The 18,279-nt window shown below is 44.6% G+C and overlaps 1 protein-coding gene across 2 annotated transcripts in view; it reads left to right on the forward strand.

Annotated features, from left to right (window-relative positions):
• The window catches only part of LOC147436941 (uncharacterized), a 118,622-nt gene that overhangs the window by 92,084 nt on the left and 8,259 nt on the right, over nucleotides 1-18,279 (forward strand). For both annotated transcript variants that reach the window (XM_086486338.1, XM_086486339.1), the window contains exon 6: nucleotides 72-231. In XM_086486338.1, the coding sequence (XP_086342464.1) occupies nucleotides 72-231 (160 nt within the window). The remainder of the gene's footprint in view (nucleotides 1-71; nucleotides 232-18,279) is intronic.

The following is an 18,279-nucleotide window of genomic DNA, read 5'->3' on the forward strand; positions in this document are numbered from 1 at the left end:
TACCCTGATAACCAAAGGCATACTCAACATTTCATCCAAATTTATACCTTTCAACTTGTGACTGTAAACAGCCTTATATCTGCTTGCAAAAATTGAAGAGGTTTTGGACAGAAAGATCTATAGATGGACCAATCATAGCATCAGCGGTCACACAATGAAGCACTTGAGCGCTGTTATGGTACCGGTCTTTATGACTGTGATGCTTGCGCGCCGCAATATCAAGATTGAAAGGTAATGTCATTTACTTTTACTTTCTTGTGTATTGCATTTCATATGAAGGAAAAATATCTTGAAAATGGACAGTGTAGAACTACATGGATGATGAGAAATTGTAGTAAATTCAAATGCTAACTGATAATTACTGTGGAGGTGCTATATACTATTGAGGCTGACAATTTTTTATTCACAAGGATTAAATATGGCAGCAAAAAAAGAATTTTAATGAAGTGCAAATGGAAACAAACCACCTCAGGGGAGTCCACTATCAAGAAACTGCGTGTATCATGTGTGTTCACCAGATATTTTGAAAACTCCTCCCCACTCACACATGGTCATTAATTAAATGACCTCCTTTTCTTTATTAACTTTCATGCTTTTCCAAAATTGATTTCTTAAACCCCTCTTGTAGATGGACACTTTGTGACTTTTCTAAATTGAAAAATCCCCTCTTAATGCACTTCTCATGCTACACTCAACACATTTGGTGACCCCCCAGCTAACCACTAGTTTGCTGCTGCCATTTGTCACCACTGCTTGCTGTCCCTGCTGTGGGATTCTTGCTAAGAGTATTATCTTCTGCTGCTCCACTATGCATTTCTGGTGTTCGTGTATGGCTGGTGATTGTGCCGGACTGGCCACCCATCTGGATGGTATGTGAGGTTTTGGATCTGATTTTGACCATCATGGTTGTCATTGGTTCTCACCTTTTGAGACCGTGGTTGGCCAATGGTCCACTCTCTCCTGCACTCCAATATATTTTCTTGTGAACTCTCACATGGTATCATAGCCCAAATTTCAGCAGTCCAGACGTATTTTGATCTGAGGTAAATACCACTTTTTTTTGTACTGGATTACAGGAGTTGCGTCTCTTCATTGTTCTGCTTCTAGTGCTGTTACTATCAGAGGTCATATTGCACAAAGATTTCATGTATCTCGCTCTGTACGTCAGGGATGCCCATTGGCCCCATATTTGGTTTTGCTCTTTGCTGAGGCTATGTAGCTTGTTTTGAGAGGCCAGACTCGGCAGCTGTGCGCTCTTGCTATTCTAGTGGGCAGGTCCCCGCACTTGTTGGACCATTAGTATGCAGATGATACTTTGTTATATACACAGTATAATCTACGTATCTTACGAAGTCTACAGCCAACCTTCACTACCCTATGCTTGGCCAAAGGTGCTCTTGTCAATTGGCACAAGTCATTCAGTTTTCTGGTGGGAGTTGAGGGCTGTCAGTGGGGAGTGTAGGACCACTTCACTTGGCTGATGAGAGGTCAGACTTGTAAATATTTGGTTTTCATGTTGGCATTGATGTGTCGCCTGAGCAACAATTTGAGCCGGTCTTGTAGTCTATCAGGAGGAAGCTTTGCCATTGGCCCTCTTGCATATATCTTTGGCTGGCAGAGCTTTGATTGTAACCTAGTTCTTCTTGCAATAGCCTGCTTTACTACCTCTTGCTTGACTTTACATCCTAGAGTTATGTCACAGTTGCGGTAGCGCGCAATTTTCTGTGGGTGGCTCAGATGGCTCTAGAGCCATGCAACCTAGTCACTGGCACACTGTTATTATGGATCGAGAGGAGGGAGGTTTGGCCATTATCAATCCAGAGATGCATAGTGGTGCATTGCTTGCCAAGCTCATAGTCCGAGATTTGTTTCAGGGCCCCGAGCTTTGGAAGCTGTAATATTTTTAGCTACAACTAAAGATAAATGAAAATAATTTCTGTGCACAGAATGAATTTATGAATTTATTGGTACCAATTATGAATGGATAAATTTTCCGATGCAATGTGCCATCAAGAAATTTATTCGTGTCCAGATAGTATGATAAGTAGAACAATAGCCGGACGCAGTGTAGAATAGTTCAAAACAAGGAGATGAATAAGATGGTGTCCCTAGTTAGCTCAGAAAAGCTATAATTTAATAGTTTTGTTGTGGCCGGCCAGACACAGAGTAAATACGCCCCCGACGGAAGCCGGCAGATCGAGTCGGGAAAGTCATGAAATCGGCTGAGTTATTAATGCTCCAAATTGACCAAAAAATCGGATTTTAACGATCGTATTTAAGTGTAAAGTTTAAAAACCTTCTAAAGTCGGTGCTCGGCAGATCTGAAAGGGCTTAAATTACTAAACATTGAAAAAACTTAGCCATAGCGTGAGAAAACTGGAGAGACCACCTTAGAAAGATTTTGATCTCTCTCTCTCCACTCTCATGCAGCACCAGATGGCAAATCTCCGTGCAAGACCATAAGAAAGGCCTAGCGCTATCTCTTGGAGGTGCTCTAGAACAGTTTCCACCCACACACAAGAGTCCTCTCTCTTGGCTTTCAGTTCAGCCCATTCTCTCTCCCCTCACAATTTTCTTGCTTTGGTGTCTGTGAAGGCCATGCAGAAGTTGTCAAGTGCGCGGCGAAGATAGAGTGCAGTGTCACGGGACGGACAACACATGCCAACGGAAAAGAACGGACTGAACAACTTTAAGCACTTCAAATAACAACTGAACTGAAAGAGAGAAATGAAATGTTATATTAACGTCCTCAAAAGGCCAAAATGACCTATGAGACCAATCTGTTACAGAATGGTGAATCTAGTACCATGTCTGGGTACAAAAGAACTAGAACTAAGATACTACTACTAGAATCCATCCTCATCTACACTCTGGATGTCGAGAGAGTATGGCTCGCTCTGCTATAGTCTCCGTGGATGCTGTGTAGCCCCTCTCCTCAATTGTGGCCGTCTGGATCTCTGTAGCTCCAGTGCTCGGTCGATGAGAGCAGGGTGGTCTCGTACGGTCACGTACGTTTTGTCCACGTACGAAGACGTACGGTACTCATCGAACTAGAAAATTTTATGTCGTACGACATGGTTACGTACGTTCAAAAATAAAAACACGCAATTCTTAACCCTAGATTTTACACTTGGGACAATTAGAGAATTGATTATCACATTGGACAAGAAGGCAACTTGCAAGTCCGCTCTTCGTCGAGCTTCTTGGTGCGCATGTCCGCATAGGATGGACCTGTCCACCCCTCATGGACCGACAGCCGCAATAGCTTTCACGATCCTCTTCCACCTTGTTTACGAGACCACCCTGAAAAGTCCGTCCGAGATCAACGTTTTTAAACCGGTCAAACGGACTTTAAAAAAAAAAAAAGGGCCGGACGGAACGGACGGGACAAGACGGGACGAGCCGTACGACGGACGAGAACAACCCTGGATGAGAGTGCCGGTAGTGATCGAATGAGTGTGGGCCGAGCTCTGCAGTAATGGCTTCTCCTCTGACTGTCCCATATCTAGTGAAAAGAAATCTGTAATCTGTCTCTAGGACTCTCTCTCTCTCTCTCTCTCTCTCTCTCTCTCTCTCTCTCTCTCTCTCTCTCTCCCCCCCCCCATTAAAGTGTCTATATCTGTGTAACTCAAGTAGATATAGCCCAAGACATCTCTGATCCTCATAACTCATGACCCTAGAGAAAGGACCAAAACCCTCTCTGAATAAGCAGTGGAAACAGCCCCGTATCTCATAGTACATTGTGCAATGATATATGTAATGTAGCTCTGTCTCTAGCTCTAGCTGGCATAAGTGGCATATCGTGCTGTCTGCTGGTATCCATCTGAATCTACGAGTCTCAATCTCCAGCTGATGTGAGGATGTGCGTATGTGACCAATGGCACACCGCAAACCATGAGACGTATGTGTGTCCATGTAGCTGGGTCAAATAACAAACCCATCTCCTGTGAGGTGGAGAAGATGCTCTCTGTAGAAAGCAATCTTCGTGCCCAACTCCTGTGGCGGCTCTATCCATGTCCTCCTGGTATCCAGCTGGATCAGGTCCTGACGAATGAGTCTAGTAAACTCCACCCGTGTAAGAGACATCTAGGGTGCCTGAAGAGAGTACTGGAAAGGGGGCAGCCTGTCCATGGTGAAGCCATGCGTCTGAAACCATGATGTCATCTGTGCATACGAGCATGAAGTGTCCCCTTGAAGAGCTAACTGTCTGGAAGATGGCCAGTCTAGCATATCTGTCTCTAGTAGTATCCCACAAGCTGTGTACAAAGGAGACTGATCTGGTAAGCTCCTCAATCTCCATAGGAGGGGCAGCTAGTTGTGCTCGAATGATAGCGCGGGGTACGGAGGCCTTGGCTGTGATCAGTCGAGAGATCATAGATACCAAGGGCCTCTCCATACGTCTCCATCCATCCTAGCCTACAGAAGGTCCCCATATGTGCACCCCATACAACATAGCTGAGGCTACTAAAGTATCAAAGAGTCATAACTTTGTCCGAGGTTCTTGAAACTGAACCTGCGAACAGATCCTCTCCAAGCCTCCCAAGGCCGCAAAACCTCTAGTCGGTCTAGTCTCTGTTGCTCTTCCCAAAGAAAACCTCGGCTCAGTGAAGACAACTCCAAGGTAAGTGTATGCATATGTATACTCTACAATCTCTTGACCATATGTGAAAGTCGGTGCTGATCTTTTGATCCATTGTGGTGTGGTGTTAAACATCATAACCTTGGTTTTACTAAGGTTTACCGACAATTCACTATCCTCTGCAAAAGTGTGTAATGCATCCACTATGCCCACTGGTCTGGCTCCCACTATGAAATCCTGAATACAAGGAATTAAACTCGGCTGTGCCATAACATAGTCCATTGTATTGGCCCCATGTCTGTGTGGAAAGCATGTGAAACCGGCTGCTCCAGGAAATCACTGTAAGCCATTAAGTATGGCTAACCCATGTGTAGTCGTCATCCATGAGGTATCTCCTATACTCCGTCTTCTCTGTGTCATGTGAGCATCTGTCAAGCCTCAAGTCACCCACATCCAGCTCTCTAAGCATCTCATTTGAAGTGTCTTAGAAGACTGTCTGAGAGTTGCCCGTTTGGGCATTGAAGTCCCCTTGGAGGATGATATCACTAGTCGTAGAAAACTCCCATATATCATCATCTAGTATAGAGAAAGGAGACCGTCCTCTAGATGCAGCATATACTGACGTATTGGGGGGGGGGGGGGGGGGGGGGGGGAGTAACATATGGCAATGTATAGAAATCGGCTTGTGTCAGCTCTGAGCCTCACCCACATGTATCTAGCATGATCATCTCTCCGTACAATATGTAGTAGTGGTTGTAACTCCTCCCTAACTAGCACTGCTACTCCTCTTGAACCTCTACTCCCATACTTAGATCTTGCGACTGTCCTATGGGCTGTCTCCTATCTATATCCCACCACATGTGGCATAAGCTGTCAAGGGACCTGATGAGTCTCTGAGAAGAAAACAATGTCCCTATCTCTAAAACTATCCTCAAAGGCACCAACGGCCAACCTCATAGATCCATTACAATTCCAAGTATCCATCTTCAGTGTGGTCCCATAGGTCTCACACCGTCATGTAGAGTGCCGCTCTACAATCACCACCCGACCATCTCTGTAAAAGGCCATCTTTCCCTTCTCCGTTGCCGCCGTAATCTCTGGCATTACCTCTCATATGCGCAAGTTTTGAAAGAGTGAGATCATCACCGAGGAAAATACCTGTCTTCTTGAGAGTAGGCCTCTTTTTCAGGAATTTCTTCTCCTCTTCCAAGGAGGGGAAGCGTAGTATGAGAGCTCTCTCTTTTGAAGATTCTCCCGGGCCATCACTCTTCTTGCCCACTCTCCATGCCTTTGTGTGTGAAGGATTTTCCACCCCCATCATGGATGTGAGGATTGTGACCTCTTTTTCCACATTGTTTATGTCCTTGAGACCGGTTACCCTCACATGTAGAGCCCGCATCCTCCTCCTTTGTTCCTCTTGGAGGGTCATGTTAATAAGAGTGGGTGTAAAGGAGCTTCCTTACCTTTCTCTTTCTTGGTGACCTCAATCCATTTTTCGGCCTCCTCTACTTTCTTTTGTGTTGCGGAGATGATCGCGGCCCATGACTTCTTCTCCTCACCGTCCTTGATAACCCGTATTTCTTCTCTCATGGTATTCAATTCTTTCATCATGGATGGCTGAATTTCGCCTTCTTTGAGCCGTCCACTTTTTGCTTGTAGATTTCGGATTTGTTTCTCCATTCTCTCATTTCCTTCTCTATTGCCGACATCTCTTCCCTATCCGCATGAAAGAGGCTTTGTGGGCGGCCGGCGAGGGATGCGTCCTTGTATACATAGGGGAAGCCGTTCGCACTTCTCCGATGCTTCCCATGAGAGAGAGAGAGAGAGAGAGAGAGAGAGAGAGAGAGAGAGAGAGAGAGAGAGAGAGAGAGAGAGAGAGAGAGAGAGACTCTAAAACAACAAAAAAATCCAAGAAACCCTAAAAAACAACAAGAAACGCTTGTGAAACCTTTAAAAAACAGCAAAACACAGATTTGAAACCCAAATAAACAACAAAAAAAATAATGACAAAACCCTCAAAAACAGCAGAAAACAGTGACGAAACCCTTAAAAACAGAAAAAACCAGTTTTAAAACCCTAAAAACAGCCCAAAAAAGTGACAAAACCCTTTAAAAAACCAAAAAGTAATTTCGAAACCCTAAAAACAACAAAGAAGAAGTGACGAAACCCTAAAAACAGTGAGAGATCCATGAGAGCCAGAAGAAGAAGAAGAGAGAGAGAGAGAGAGAGAGAGAGAGAGAGAGAGAGAGAGAGAGAGACGAGACGGGGAGTTGCGGAGTTCCACCCCAAGAGAGCACTAGCCCCAAACCTCCCTTTCGGTATTTCTTTATATTGCTTAAACTTAGTACAATTGCCATGGGTCTGCTGTGCATCTCCCGCAAGTAGACTGCCAGAGTGGAGAGCCCATGGGTCATATTTAAAGGCACCTGGCCTTTAAAAGCAGTTTACATGAAAAGCAACAAATCCTAAAAGCATCTGGTCCTAAAAGCTGGCTTCGGAATCAGCCAGCGAAAAATACGGAAATCCGTACCACTGCCACGTCAGCATGTCAACGCAAATTGTGGAAACTCCGTACTATTGCCATGTCATCAGTTTCTTTGCAAGAAGGTGTGTCCTAGCTTTATTTAGGCCACACGGCTAGTCTTTATGAGTTGGTAAAACTTCTGTTGCTTCTCTTTTGGTTTAGATCAAATCGGCCGGGATCCGTAGGCTGACTCCGTTCCTCAGTGGCTTGACACGTCAGCAATTTGTGACATGTAGCCATAGGAGCTTATGTGCGTCCCTGCAGGGAATAGCACTCAAACAAGTGCAGCACGAGTTGCCCACAAAAATTTCAGCACTCTGACGTATTTCAGAAGCAGATTTCAGCCAAGGAGAACTCGTGTGGCCATTCCCTACTCGAGCAAACATGAGTAGAAGCTTCTCCCCCATAAAAATCCAAGTACGAAGCAGACATAGCTGTTCTCGGCTACAGCTATGTCTCGGCTACAGGTATGATGAATTTCAGACAATAGGCTTATGAAACCATACATCTTTATGCATCAGAAAAGTATTGGGACATGAACTTCATAGTTCAGAAATTAATAAAAATCTCCTTTAGGGCGGGGGGTAACCAGCCCATCTTCTGGTCCCTAGTGCTGTGTCCATTTTCTGCATTGTTTTCTCAATTTTATGTCGTGCAGAATCCTACAAAAAAAGCGTAAATTAATTTTAAAGTATTAAGTGCACATTTCCGTTCCTGTGATAGTGATTTCAGAGCAAGGTCCTCTCGTTTCCTTTCTTAAGGAGAGACGGTCCTCGACAGAAAAAATATCCATAATGGCAGGACGAGTAGAAGAGCTTAAGCGGCCCAAGCGACAGATGGCAGACTTGCAAGCTCCTTGCTCGGCCAGAAGTACAGAAAGTGCTTAAGACCCTTGAAAAGGGAAATGTAAGGAGCGGAAGTGAATGTTGAACTTTGCTCAGGATGAGTGCTCCGATCTGTGCTCAAGGGTTCCTTTTACTTACGGAAGGGAGAGCCTTCCGTTCCTTTAGTGAGAGAGTGCAATGGACACAAACAAAGTGGTGAACACTGTGAATGAAGGTGCTGAGACTGAGAGATAGAGAGAGAAGAATACGACACCAGAATGTTGTCAAACCCTCCTCCGAAGGCCCCACTCTCTATAGCGAGAGTGGTCTACTATTGATTGCACAAATCTCTAGAATGCTTTGGACTTGTCGACGACGATGAGGGCGACGACAAGACGGGCTGAAATTTGAAAATGCTAATGGCTAAAATCTGCAAATCTTTATCGGCTGAATTTTGACTCTGTGTCCTTGACGATGTCAATGACGACGATGCAACAAAGACGCGCTGAAGCATCTGCGTTTTCCGGGCTGAATACGCTGGATCTAACCGTGCGGCGAGGATCTGCTACAGAAAGGAGACATCTGCGAGGTTCGGGAGTTCTACTGCAGTGTGTCTATGCTGAAAACTGAAAACGCTGGTCTATCTTGAGGTTCCGTTGCGGTAGATCTGCAAAATGCCGAGGCTGATATGCAAATCAAAAACTCAAGGGCTGATTTTGTCTTCATCTACAAAAACGTTATTGATCTGCTGGTGCAAACTGCTATCGCTAGGGCTGATCTGTGATCTACTGTTGCCAGGTTGCTGCAAATGCGAAAACGTTGGGCTTGTCTGCAATGCTAAAATTGTTAGGTTGCTGATGCAAAAAACGCTAGGTGTCGTGTGGGGGGTCCTGCTGAGAAGATGCCTATTGAACACGGGGTTCCTGCTACCTCTTCTGCCAGAAATGCTAGCGCTAGGTTTCTTTATATACTTCTTGTCAAAATTGCCCTACCCAGTTTCCAACAAAAGTCACTTAAAAATAATAAGTGAAAATTGGCTAAAATAGGGAAAATAGGTCTATGCACTATAAAAATGCTCCTGATGGGTTCTAACTGTAATCTGATGATCATGATCATGTTGTGTGCAACCAGAGGATATGCATTTAATCTAAGTGCCCGGACATGCACGGTCTGCAAACAGACTCACAAAAGTGCCAGAACACTTCCTAATCTAATTGAATTGAACCCATGTCATGAAGTAGCTAGTCCACGTACGCTTAGGGTTAATTGCGCACGTGACATCCCCTCCTTTTCAAAGTGAGGTACTGGTACCAAACTGTATGGCGTCGAGGGAGATCGCCAACAGTGTCTGGAATCTTGTGAAGGACTCTTCGTCGGCCCACTCTGATGCGTGGGTCATGCGATACTTGAACTTCATAAAGATCTGCAACGCTTGCTTCTTTGGGCCGCGTCGAAAGCGAGACAAAGTCTTCTGAGACTCCTTCAATGCTTCAACTTCGTCTAAAGTCATGTGTCTACCTTCTTCAAGGATCTCCGAGGCTGAAAATTCTTGAAACCACTTCCAACACAAAAACATGAACATACCCATTCCATGTAAAGTGACTGGAAAAATTCTATTCTTTCAATAAAACTGTGCATGCAATGCAGATGAACAAAGTGACGGAGTGCCAAGCCGTTCATCAAACACACGCAAACAATGGGGTTGAATCTTGACTTTCTGATCTAAATCAATCAACTGTGGCAAATCACAATGGAAATGCCGATGCTTGATGCTCAATCCTTCTTGTGCTCTTTCTGAAACTGTGTCATGCCAAGGAAGAGACATGGAATGTGAATTCCTTGGTTGCAAACATTTCATCTTTTCATGAATCATCTGCAATACATCCGTGCTCATTCATGAGTGAATCGTGCTCATCATACAATATGGCATGCCTTTGAAAAGGGATCACATAATGACGGTGACTAAAATACAGGAAAGCATCACCAATGAAACACTCGAACAATGCGTGCTGACTAATCATTCGAACACATATTACTTCCTAGGGGGGTTTCTTTGGCCCTTGACTCGAGAACCAAGATCAGTTCTTCATGATCTATCGTCTCTGCAATGAGGTTAGCTTCACTAGAAAAAGTATCAACTAAACCGTCATTCTTGTGAACAATCACATCATTATCATGCAAATCATCATGCTTCTGAATAATCACATCCTGATCATGCAAATCATCATGCTTATCCTTATCATGCAAATCATGTGTGTCGTGCTTTGGAGAAGACGAGAATTCGAGTCTCCTTCTCCTGAATCCTTTCAATCTTCGCCTGCACATTAGAAATGAGAGATGAAGAATGAACAACTTGCTTCCCACGAATGACAATGGGAGAGTCACTTTTAGCATTGAAAGTGAACGTATTAGCTGCCCAATCAATGAGAGGGTTATGCTCACGAAAACATCGAATGCCTAAAAGCATATCACATCCTGAGAGAGGAGAGACTACAAATTTCGTGCGGAAGGACGCTTGTTGAACAGTGAACAAAACATCAAGGCACTCTTTGGTGATGAGAGAGTCCATACCGGGAGCGAAGCCTGACACCTCGAAAGGAAATGTCGTGCTAACCTCCAAGCGAGGTCTTTCGACAAGAGAGTCGCTAATCACATCATGTATACTGCCTGGGTCAAACAATATGACAAAACGCTTACCCTTCACATGACCATAACACTTAATGAGAGACTCATCATCAATGGGAGGATTAGGAGAAACTTGGGTCACACTCGTGTTCATCATCAATGGGAGGATTAGGAGAAACTTGGGTCACACTCGTGTTCTCATTTATTGCATTGACAGAGAAAGTGGGTTCTGTGGGTTCTTTAGATTCATTCGATTCAAGCTTAGAACATGTTCTTTTTATGTGACCCTTAATGTGACAATGGTAACAACGACCTTCCTTAGAATAAATGCTTTGCTCTTCCAACGTGATGTATCCTCCTAAAATTCATTGTTCTACCTTTTCATTTGGAGTGAGCTTAGGTTTAGCAATTGTGTTAGCTTTACCCTTAGCTTCATTTGGAGAGTTCTTTTCTGAGATACTATTGGAAGATTGGTTAGAAGAGTTACTGTTCTTACCGTTCTGAGGGTTCTGAGAAGTCTGAGAGGTACTTGTGGAAGTCTTGTTTTGCTTAGGCTTTCCCTTGCTGTGCTGCATCTCCTGTGCGAGAGCAATCGCTACCGCCTTGTTGAGATCGATTGGGTTGAGGACTTCAATATCAAACCTGATTTAGTCGTCCAACTTGAAAATGAAAGCCTCCTTGCGCTCATCATCCGATTTGCGTAATTGGGTGCCGAGCTGCAAAACAGGATTAGAGAAAAACATAACTGGCATACCATTTTGCTTGAGACTGCACCAATCGTCTTTCAACCGTGCTGGGTACTATGGGGGCATAAACCGCTCTTGAGCTTGTCTTGGAAGTCGGCCCAATTGAAGGAAAGGGGCGTGCCTTCCTCGGCTTCCTCTAGGTGCGCAGTCAATTGTGCCTCTTGCCATGCGTGGTACCAATTAATGGCATCGCTGGCAAAGTACATGGTTGCCGTCAAAACCTTGCTATTTCCTGTCTTCTTAGTTGTCGCAAAATAAGCATTAAATTGATGCAACCAAGAATGAATAATCGTAGCATCCATCTTACCATCATACTTATTGAACGTGATCTTCTCTATGACGGGGTTGTTGGAGTCCGAATCTCGGCGTACGCCACTTGATGAACCACCAACATCTGTGTCCGGCTCGGGTCTCGAGGTGAGAGCCTGTCGGACCAACTCTTGCATGCGTAGGTCTCTCTGCACCTCACACTCTGCCTCCAAGGTTGCTCGTTTGTCTTCGGCCTTCAAGTGCGCTTGCTCACGCTCACGCTCAATAGTTGCCTTTCTTTCTGGAATCTGCTTTTCTTTCTTTTTGTGCATCGTGCTCGCGTTCCAAGGCAATGCGAGTCGCTTCTTGTTGTTCCATCTAGTCCATCATCGTCTTGACCAAAGCCTCCATAGGATTTGGTGCAAACCGTGGCGTAGATGGGGAAGGGGGATGGTCAGAAAAACCTCCTCGTGCGGAAAATTCTTCATCGCCACTGCCATGCTCATCACCTCCATGCGAAGTATCCATTCCGCTTCAGGTAATGACCATACATTGAAGTCTTGGGTTCTTAAGTTCACGAGGAACTTGGGTTTTGGTTCTTGGGTCTTGAGGTTCTTGAGGTTCTGGAGTCTTAAGGTTCTGGAGGTTCTTCTTTAGCTTGCAATCTGTGTTAGAGAAGGATCTTCTCTTTACCCGAGCTCTTCTCATTTCCGCCGGCGCACCCCTTGGCGGCCTTGCGCTCACACCAAGGTTGCTTTTTCCCACGTCACGTTGATTGGCCGGCCGCTAAGTGCACGGTTCGCTCTCAATGAGTGAAAAGAGAAACAAGGGGAGGCTGGACAAGCCCTTCTTTCTTGGGTTTCTTGTCACTCTTCAAAAACACGATTAGGAATCGGCACGCCCAAGAGGACTTGGGTTACGTGCGACCTCAACAAGCAAAAAAAATTCTTGTGGTTCTTTCCTTGAGTGATATAGAACACTGGCAAAACTCTGATACCAATGTAAGGTGCACCGGAAGTGAAAGTTGAACTTTGCTCAAGATGAGTGCTCCAAACTGTGCTCAAGGGTTCCTTTTACTTACAGAAGGGAGAGCCTTCCGTTCCGTTAGTGAGAGAGTACAATGGACACAAACAAAGTGGTGAACACTGTGAATGAAGGTGCTGAGACTGAGAGATAGAGAGAAGAATACGACACCAGAATGTTTTCAAACCCTCCTCCAAAGGCCCCACTCTCTACTACTGATTGCACAAATCTCTACAATGCTTTGGACTTGCCGATGATGTCGACGACGATGAGGGCGACCGACGAGACGGGCTGAAATCTGCAAATCTTTATCTGCTGAATTCTGACTCTATGTCAATGATGACGATGCAACGACGACGCGTTGATAACGCAGATGCTGTAATCTGTGTTTTCCGGCCTGAATCTGCAAACTACGCTGGATCTGACCGTGCGGCGAGGATCTGCTGCAAGAAGGTGAGATCTGCGAGGTTCGGGGGTTTTACTTTGGTGTGTCTATGCTGAAAACTGAAAACGCTGGTCTATCTTGAGGTTCCGTCGCGGTAGATCTACAAAATGCCGAGGCTAATATGCAAATAAAAAACGCTATTGATCTGCTGGTGTAAACTGCTAACGCTAGGGCTGATCTGTAATCTACTATTGCCAGGTTGCTACAAATGCAAAAACGTTGGGCTTGTCTGCAATGCTGAAAATGCTAGGTTGCTGATGTAGAAAACGCTAGGTGTCCTGTGGAGGGTCCTGCTGAGAAGGTGCGTGTTGAACACGCGGTTCCTGCTGCCTCTTTTGCCAGAAATGCTAGCTCTAGGTTTCTTTATATACTTGTCAAAATTGCCCTACCCAGTTTTCAACAAAAGTCACTTAAAAATAATAAGTGAAAATTAGCTAAAATAGGGAAAATAGATCTATGCATTGTAAAAATGCTCTTGATGGGTTCTGACTGTAACCTTATGATCATGCTGTGTGCAACCAGAGGATATGCATCTAATCTAAGTGTCTGGACATGCACGGTCTGCGAACAGACTCACAAAAGTGCCAGAACACTTCCTAATCTAACTGAACTGAACCCATGTCATGAAGTAGCTTGTCCACGTATACATAGGGTTAGATGTGCACGTGACAGTAAAGCAAAGATAGTGGAAGAGCCACCTCAGAATCCCCCAGTACCAACTCAAGGAATACTTGAGAGTGGGGCCCCAACACGGGCTCAGAGGGATCCTGTAGTAGGAACCTCCCGACAGCATGAAAAAGACAAGATCCCTTCACCAAATTACTCGCCAAATTATTCTTTTATGAAGAACTTGGTTAATAATATTCCTAATGAGGAACTTGAGTTACCCTCAGACGAGGCTGTAGATCAACCACTTGAAGTAGAAAAACAAGATGACGATCAAAGGAAGAACCAACACAAAATTCTGGTGTACAAAGATTTCGAAGCCATCTCCATGTCCCAACACCATAAGAAGAAGAAGAAGATGTTCAAAGCTGGAGATAAAGATGCCAAATTCGAATGCTATAATGGAAGGAGGGTTGTTACGAAGGCTCTCACATTCATTCAACAATTCAAGGTGGCCTTTGCAGAAGGTAATTTCTCAGAGCGCTCAAAACTACGCCCTGTTAGCATGTATCTAAAAGATATGGCTAGCAACTAGTGGCTTACCACAATTCTGGAAAAACACAAACCTAAAGATTGGGAGGAGTTCAATAAGGAGTTTTATGCTCAATTCCTTCTCCTCGACTTTACCGACGATGTGAAGAAAGGATGGGATTGCCTCTCTTTATGAAAGTTTTTGATGAAGAGTAGATGTGTAAGTTTGAAGCCAGACTCCAGCCGGTACTTCTGAAAAGCATGAAGTTGTACCCTCGAAACACTTTCCAAATTATGATGCAGTCCGCCCTGATAGTCGATAACTTGCATTCGAAAAAAACTCCTTGCAAGCAGGCAAAACCTCCACACGAAAGTGGCCTTTAGATCAGCCCAAAGGCCTATAAAAGAAGCAAGAGGGTGTGAAGAAAAGCAAATTCCTCACTCCCTTTCAATTGAAAGTTGAAGGCCTATATGGAAGAGGGTAAATGTTTCTATTGTGGCGAGAGGCCACAGGAGACCAGATTGCCCACATCTTCAGAAAGATTCTCCTCCTCCTGCATCAAATTCAGTACATGACGAACAAGCCAACACCAGGAAGGAGAAAGGAAAAAGACAGCTACTCAAAGGGTGGGGCAGCTTAAATGGGCAGAGAGTATTGATCTTGTTTGATCCAAGCTCCACCGACAATTTCATTTCATTGGATACCTCAGAATCTCTTGGACGTACTTCCGAGAGATTGGGAACTCCAATTAATTTAGGATTAGCCTTTGAAGGGTTGACTACGAATTCCAGTCCAGTGCAAGGGCATTTAAATCTGAAGATTGAGAAGTACTTTGATCGAGAATCTCTCCTAGTTGCTCCAATACAAGGATGCGATGTTATTTTGGGAATGCCTTGGCATTACAAAATTCATCCTCTCCTAGATTATGTAAACAAGAAATTTTCCTTCACTTGCTTTCAATCTTCGGCTTGGGGTGTCCAAGTCTATCACAAATTGTTGCAACTCTGGAGTTTCGGCATCATAGTCCTCCCACCACTGATCTCTGATATGTCTTTGCTTTGCACCATATGTTTCGGCATCATAGTCCTCCCACCACTGATCTCTGATATGTCTTTGCACCTGATTGGAATTGGGGATCCACCATAAAAGCTGTTGCATGCATGGAGCGGAAGGAATCCCACCTTTCCTGGCATAGGTCTCTCACAACCTGGTACCTACCTTTGTTAGGCTCTAGCTCCTCTAGCCTCTTGATCATTCTGACCATGGCCTCGTAAATCTTTCTAATACAAGGCTGTAATGCGTCAGTCATCCTGAGCAAGTGGATGATTGGCCTGCCTAACGATACTACACGTTTCATCTCCTCCCACCAACGAGGATCACAAACATGAGCAGCACATGACTTGCCTATAGCCGTAGATGACAAGTGGTGGCTTTTTAACTCACTACTAACCATAAGCTGCTCGAGGGCGCCTATACACTTGACCAAAAAGCCAAGCATTAGAAAGTTGTAACCAAACCTTGTATCAGAGTACTTGCGAAGATCATGAGTAGACGTCTTCCTGAACTGTGCGAGCAGATATGTATGCCTGTAGATTGCCATACTCTATGACGGGAGCTATCCAATCCATCTTCCCAATATCCTTGAGGAGATTGTTTAAGCAGTGAGACATGCAAGCCGAGAAGGTAATGTGTGGAAACCTGTGTTGCACCAATCTTCCTGTTGCCCTGTTTGCTGGTTCACCATTAGCCACGGGATAACTATGTGAGCACCCACAATCAGGATAGCTTCAATCTACTCCTGTGCAAATTGCTCCGCATGCTTGCCAGAATCAGAGGCATTGTGAGCAGACACAAAGTAAGCTTGCCCATGAGAGTATGCAATAACTCCATGGACTGATCTTGCTCCAGTATCACCCCAGCCATCTGTAACAAAAGAAATGGCATTTCTAGCCCATGAGGATCTCACAGTGTGTGCTGCAGCTGCAACTACTTATACTTCCTTTTGGAGAAGACTAGTTCGAATGGCCTCCCCTGAGGGAAGAGTATAAATGGGTCCATACTCGCAATCTTCCTTACCATATCTTTGAAGTAGGAGCTCGTGCGGCATAAAATGTGATGGAGTCGTGATAGAAAAAGCGTGCAACAGCAGCATCGGACTTCTCCTCCTTCACTGGATTCCACCTACTATGGAGGGTAGTTTTCTTAGGCCGTCCTTGAGATTGCGACACTCCAGGAGGTGTCCAAAGGCAAAAGTAGTGGATGGACCAAAATAGGAGTGCACGCCTTCATAGATACTCGTTGAGTGCCTGCACTTGCCTATGATAGTTGAGAAACAGTCACATAAGCCTGAGGATCCACACCTTTGGTTTTCCTAGCTGGAGGTAGAACCTCTTGCTTTTTACTACGAAGTTGCTCAATGTCCGAATCGCTTATGGCCGAGCAAAATGCAATCTCATGCCCTGCAATGCACAATAAGTGGGCACAAATGCGAGTAGCACTTCCTGTTTTGAACTCCTTGCAATACTTGCAAGTCCAACGCTTGCCACCGCCTTGCTTGTAAGAGCAGTCTTCCAAGACCCGTCCCACCAAGACCACTCAATAGTCTTGGTCCTCTTGGAGGCAAGACACTTGGCTTGAAGATGGACATCAGGTCATGTAAAAAATAACAGCCATTTATTTTCTCAATGCAAAAAGGTACGATTATTACAAAAGTGCTAATTTGGCTGTTGTCTTTCCTCAAGCTATGGCATTTCTCCAAAACAGAGCTCGCCTAGAGGTACATGGGGAGGTTGCTTTTTTTCGCAAGCAATCCTCATCATTGAGAACCACAAGGGTAGACATCAACATTGTCGAGCCCTCTTCCTTATGCCATCAGGCAAGGTGAAGTTGCCTTTCAAGGGAAGTGGGCAATGACAATGAGCAATTTTGATGTATTGCCTCTGGGCAACACATGCCCGATGAAAGCACTCTTCTTCATGGAGAGCCATAGGTGTAAAAAATCAATGTAAGAAAAACAACCATTATAAAAAGAAAGGTACTAGATGTGCAGAAAATTAAGAATGTCATGGCTGCTGAATTTCATGTAGGAAATGAAAGTGAATGTTGCATTGAAAAATCGAGTAACCGCTGAATCATGAAGTGTTGAATTTAATATAAGAAGTTAAAGGCAATGCTGTAGTGCTTGGTTGTGAGAGGCACTTGATTCGAGGTTCAGCATTGGAGAGCTCACCGTCTACACATAGAGGTTGCTTTGTTCTTTTGGTGGTGCTGCGTGTGTGTGTGTGTGTGGGCAGGCCCCGGGGGCCGGGGCGGGGTGGGGGCAATATTTAAGGACTCTGGAGTTGCTGTAAGAGCCATTGCTTGCAGGTTGCTGTATGCATCAAAATAGTACATGTCATGCTGAGCCTGGCTATTGTCTTAACCAATGACACTAGTGATCATCCGGTTCTAAAAAACAAATGACTTTGATTATACCTTAATACTACAATGTGATAAAGTCAAATTGATAAACTTTATTCCAAGATTGCAACCATCAAATATAAAAAAACCCAAGTGAAAATCCCAACCCATATTACATTAGCTCAAGTGGATGTCTCATTTGACATTACCATCACCAAAAGACTTGTTGTACTTTGTTCCTCGCATGTTCCTAATATAATGATTTTGCAAGATTGTTGCAACGATTGGCACCTAACCCAAGGTCATTTGCCACTCCCCCCTGCACACCTCCTTCATCCCCCCTTTGAGCTCGCTCAATTGCATCCTTTGTCCTTGTGGAATGAAGTGCTTGAATTTCCACCATAGAGCTTGCCGCAGTCCTTTGGTTCTCTTCGTGCGAATTACCAATCATTAGGCTGGCTTCCGCATCACGCATCTATTTCATGTCGAAGTGGCGTATGCAAATATTGTGCAACATGAGACATGTTGCCACTACATCAGGAACATGATGTAGATCGATGTCACATCTCTTCAACAAGATGCGAAACCTTGCCTTTAGCATGCCAAATGCTCCTTTCACGGGCATTCTTGTGCTAGATTGTATGGAATTCCAATAAACTTCTTGCACGACATGCCTTCTTTGCACCCTTTGAATGACACCAACATAAATGGTCAAGCCCGATAAGCA

Source organism: Adiantum capillus-veneris, chromosome 17 (assembly GCF_014529385.1).
Source record: "Adiantum capillus-veneris isolate H3 chromosome 17, ASM1452938v2, whole genome shotgun sequence".
NCBI classification, from domain to species: domain Eukaryota; kingdom Viridiplantae; phylum Streptophyta; class Polypodiopsida; order Polypodiales; family Pteridaceae; genus Adiantum; species Adiantum capillus-veneris.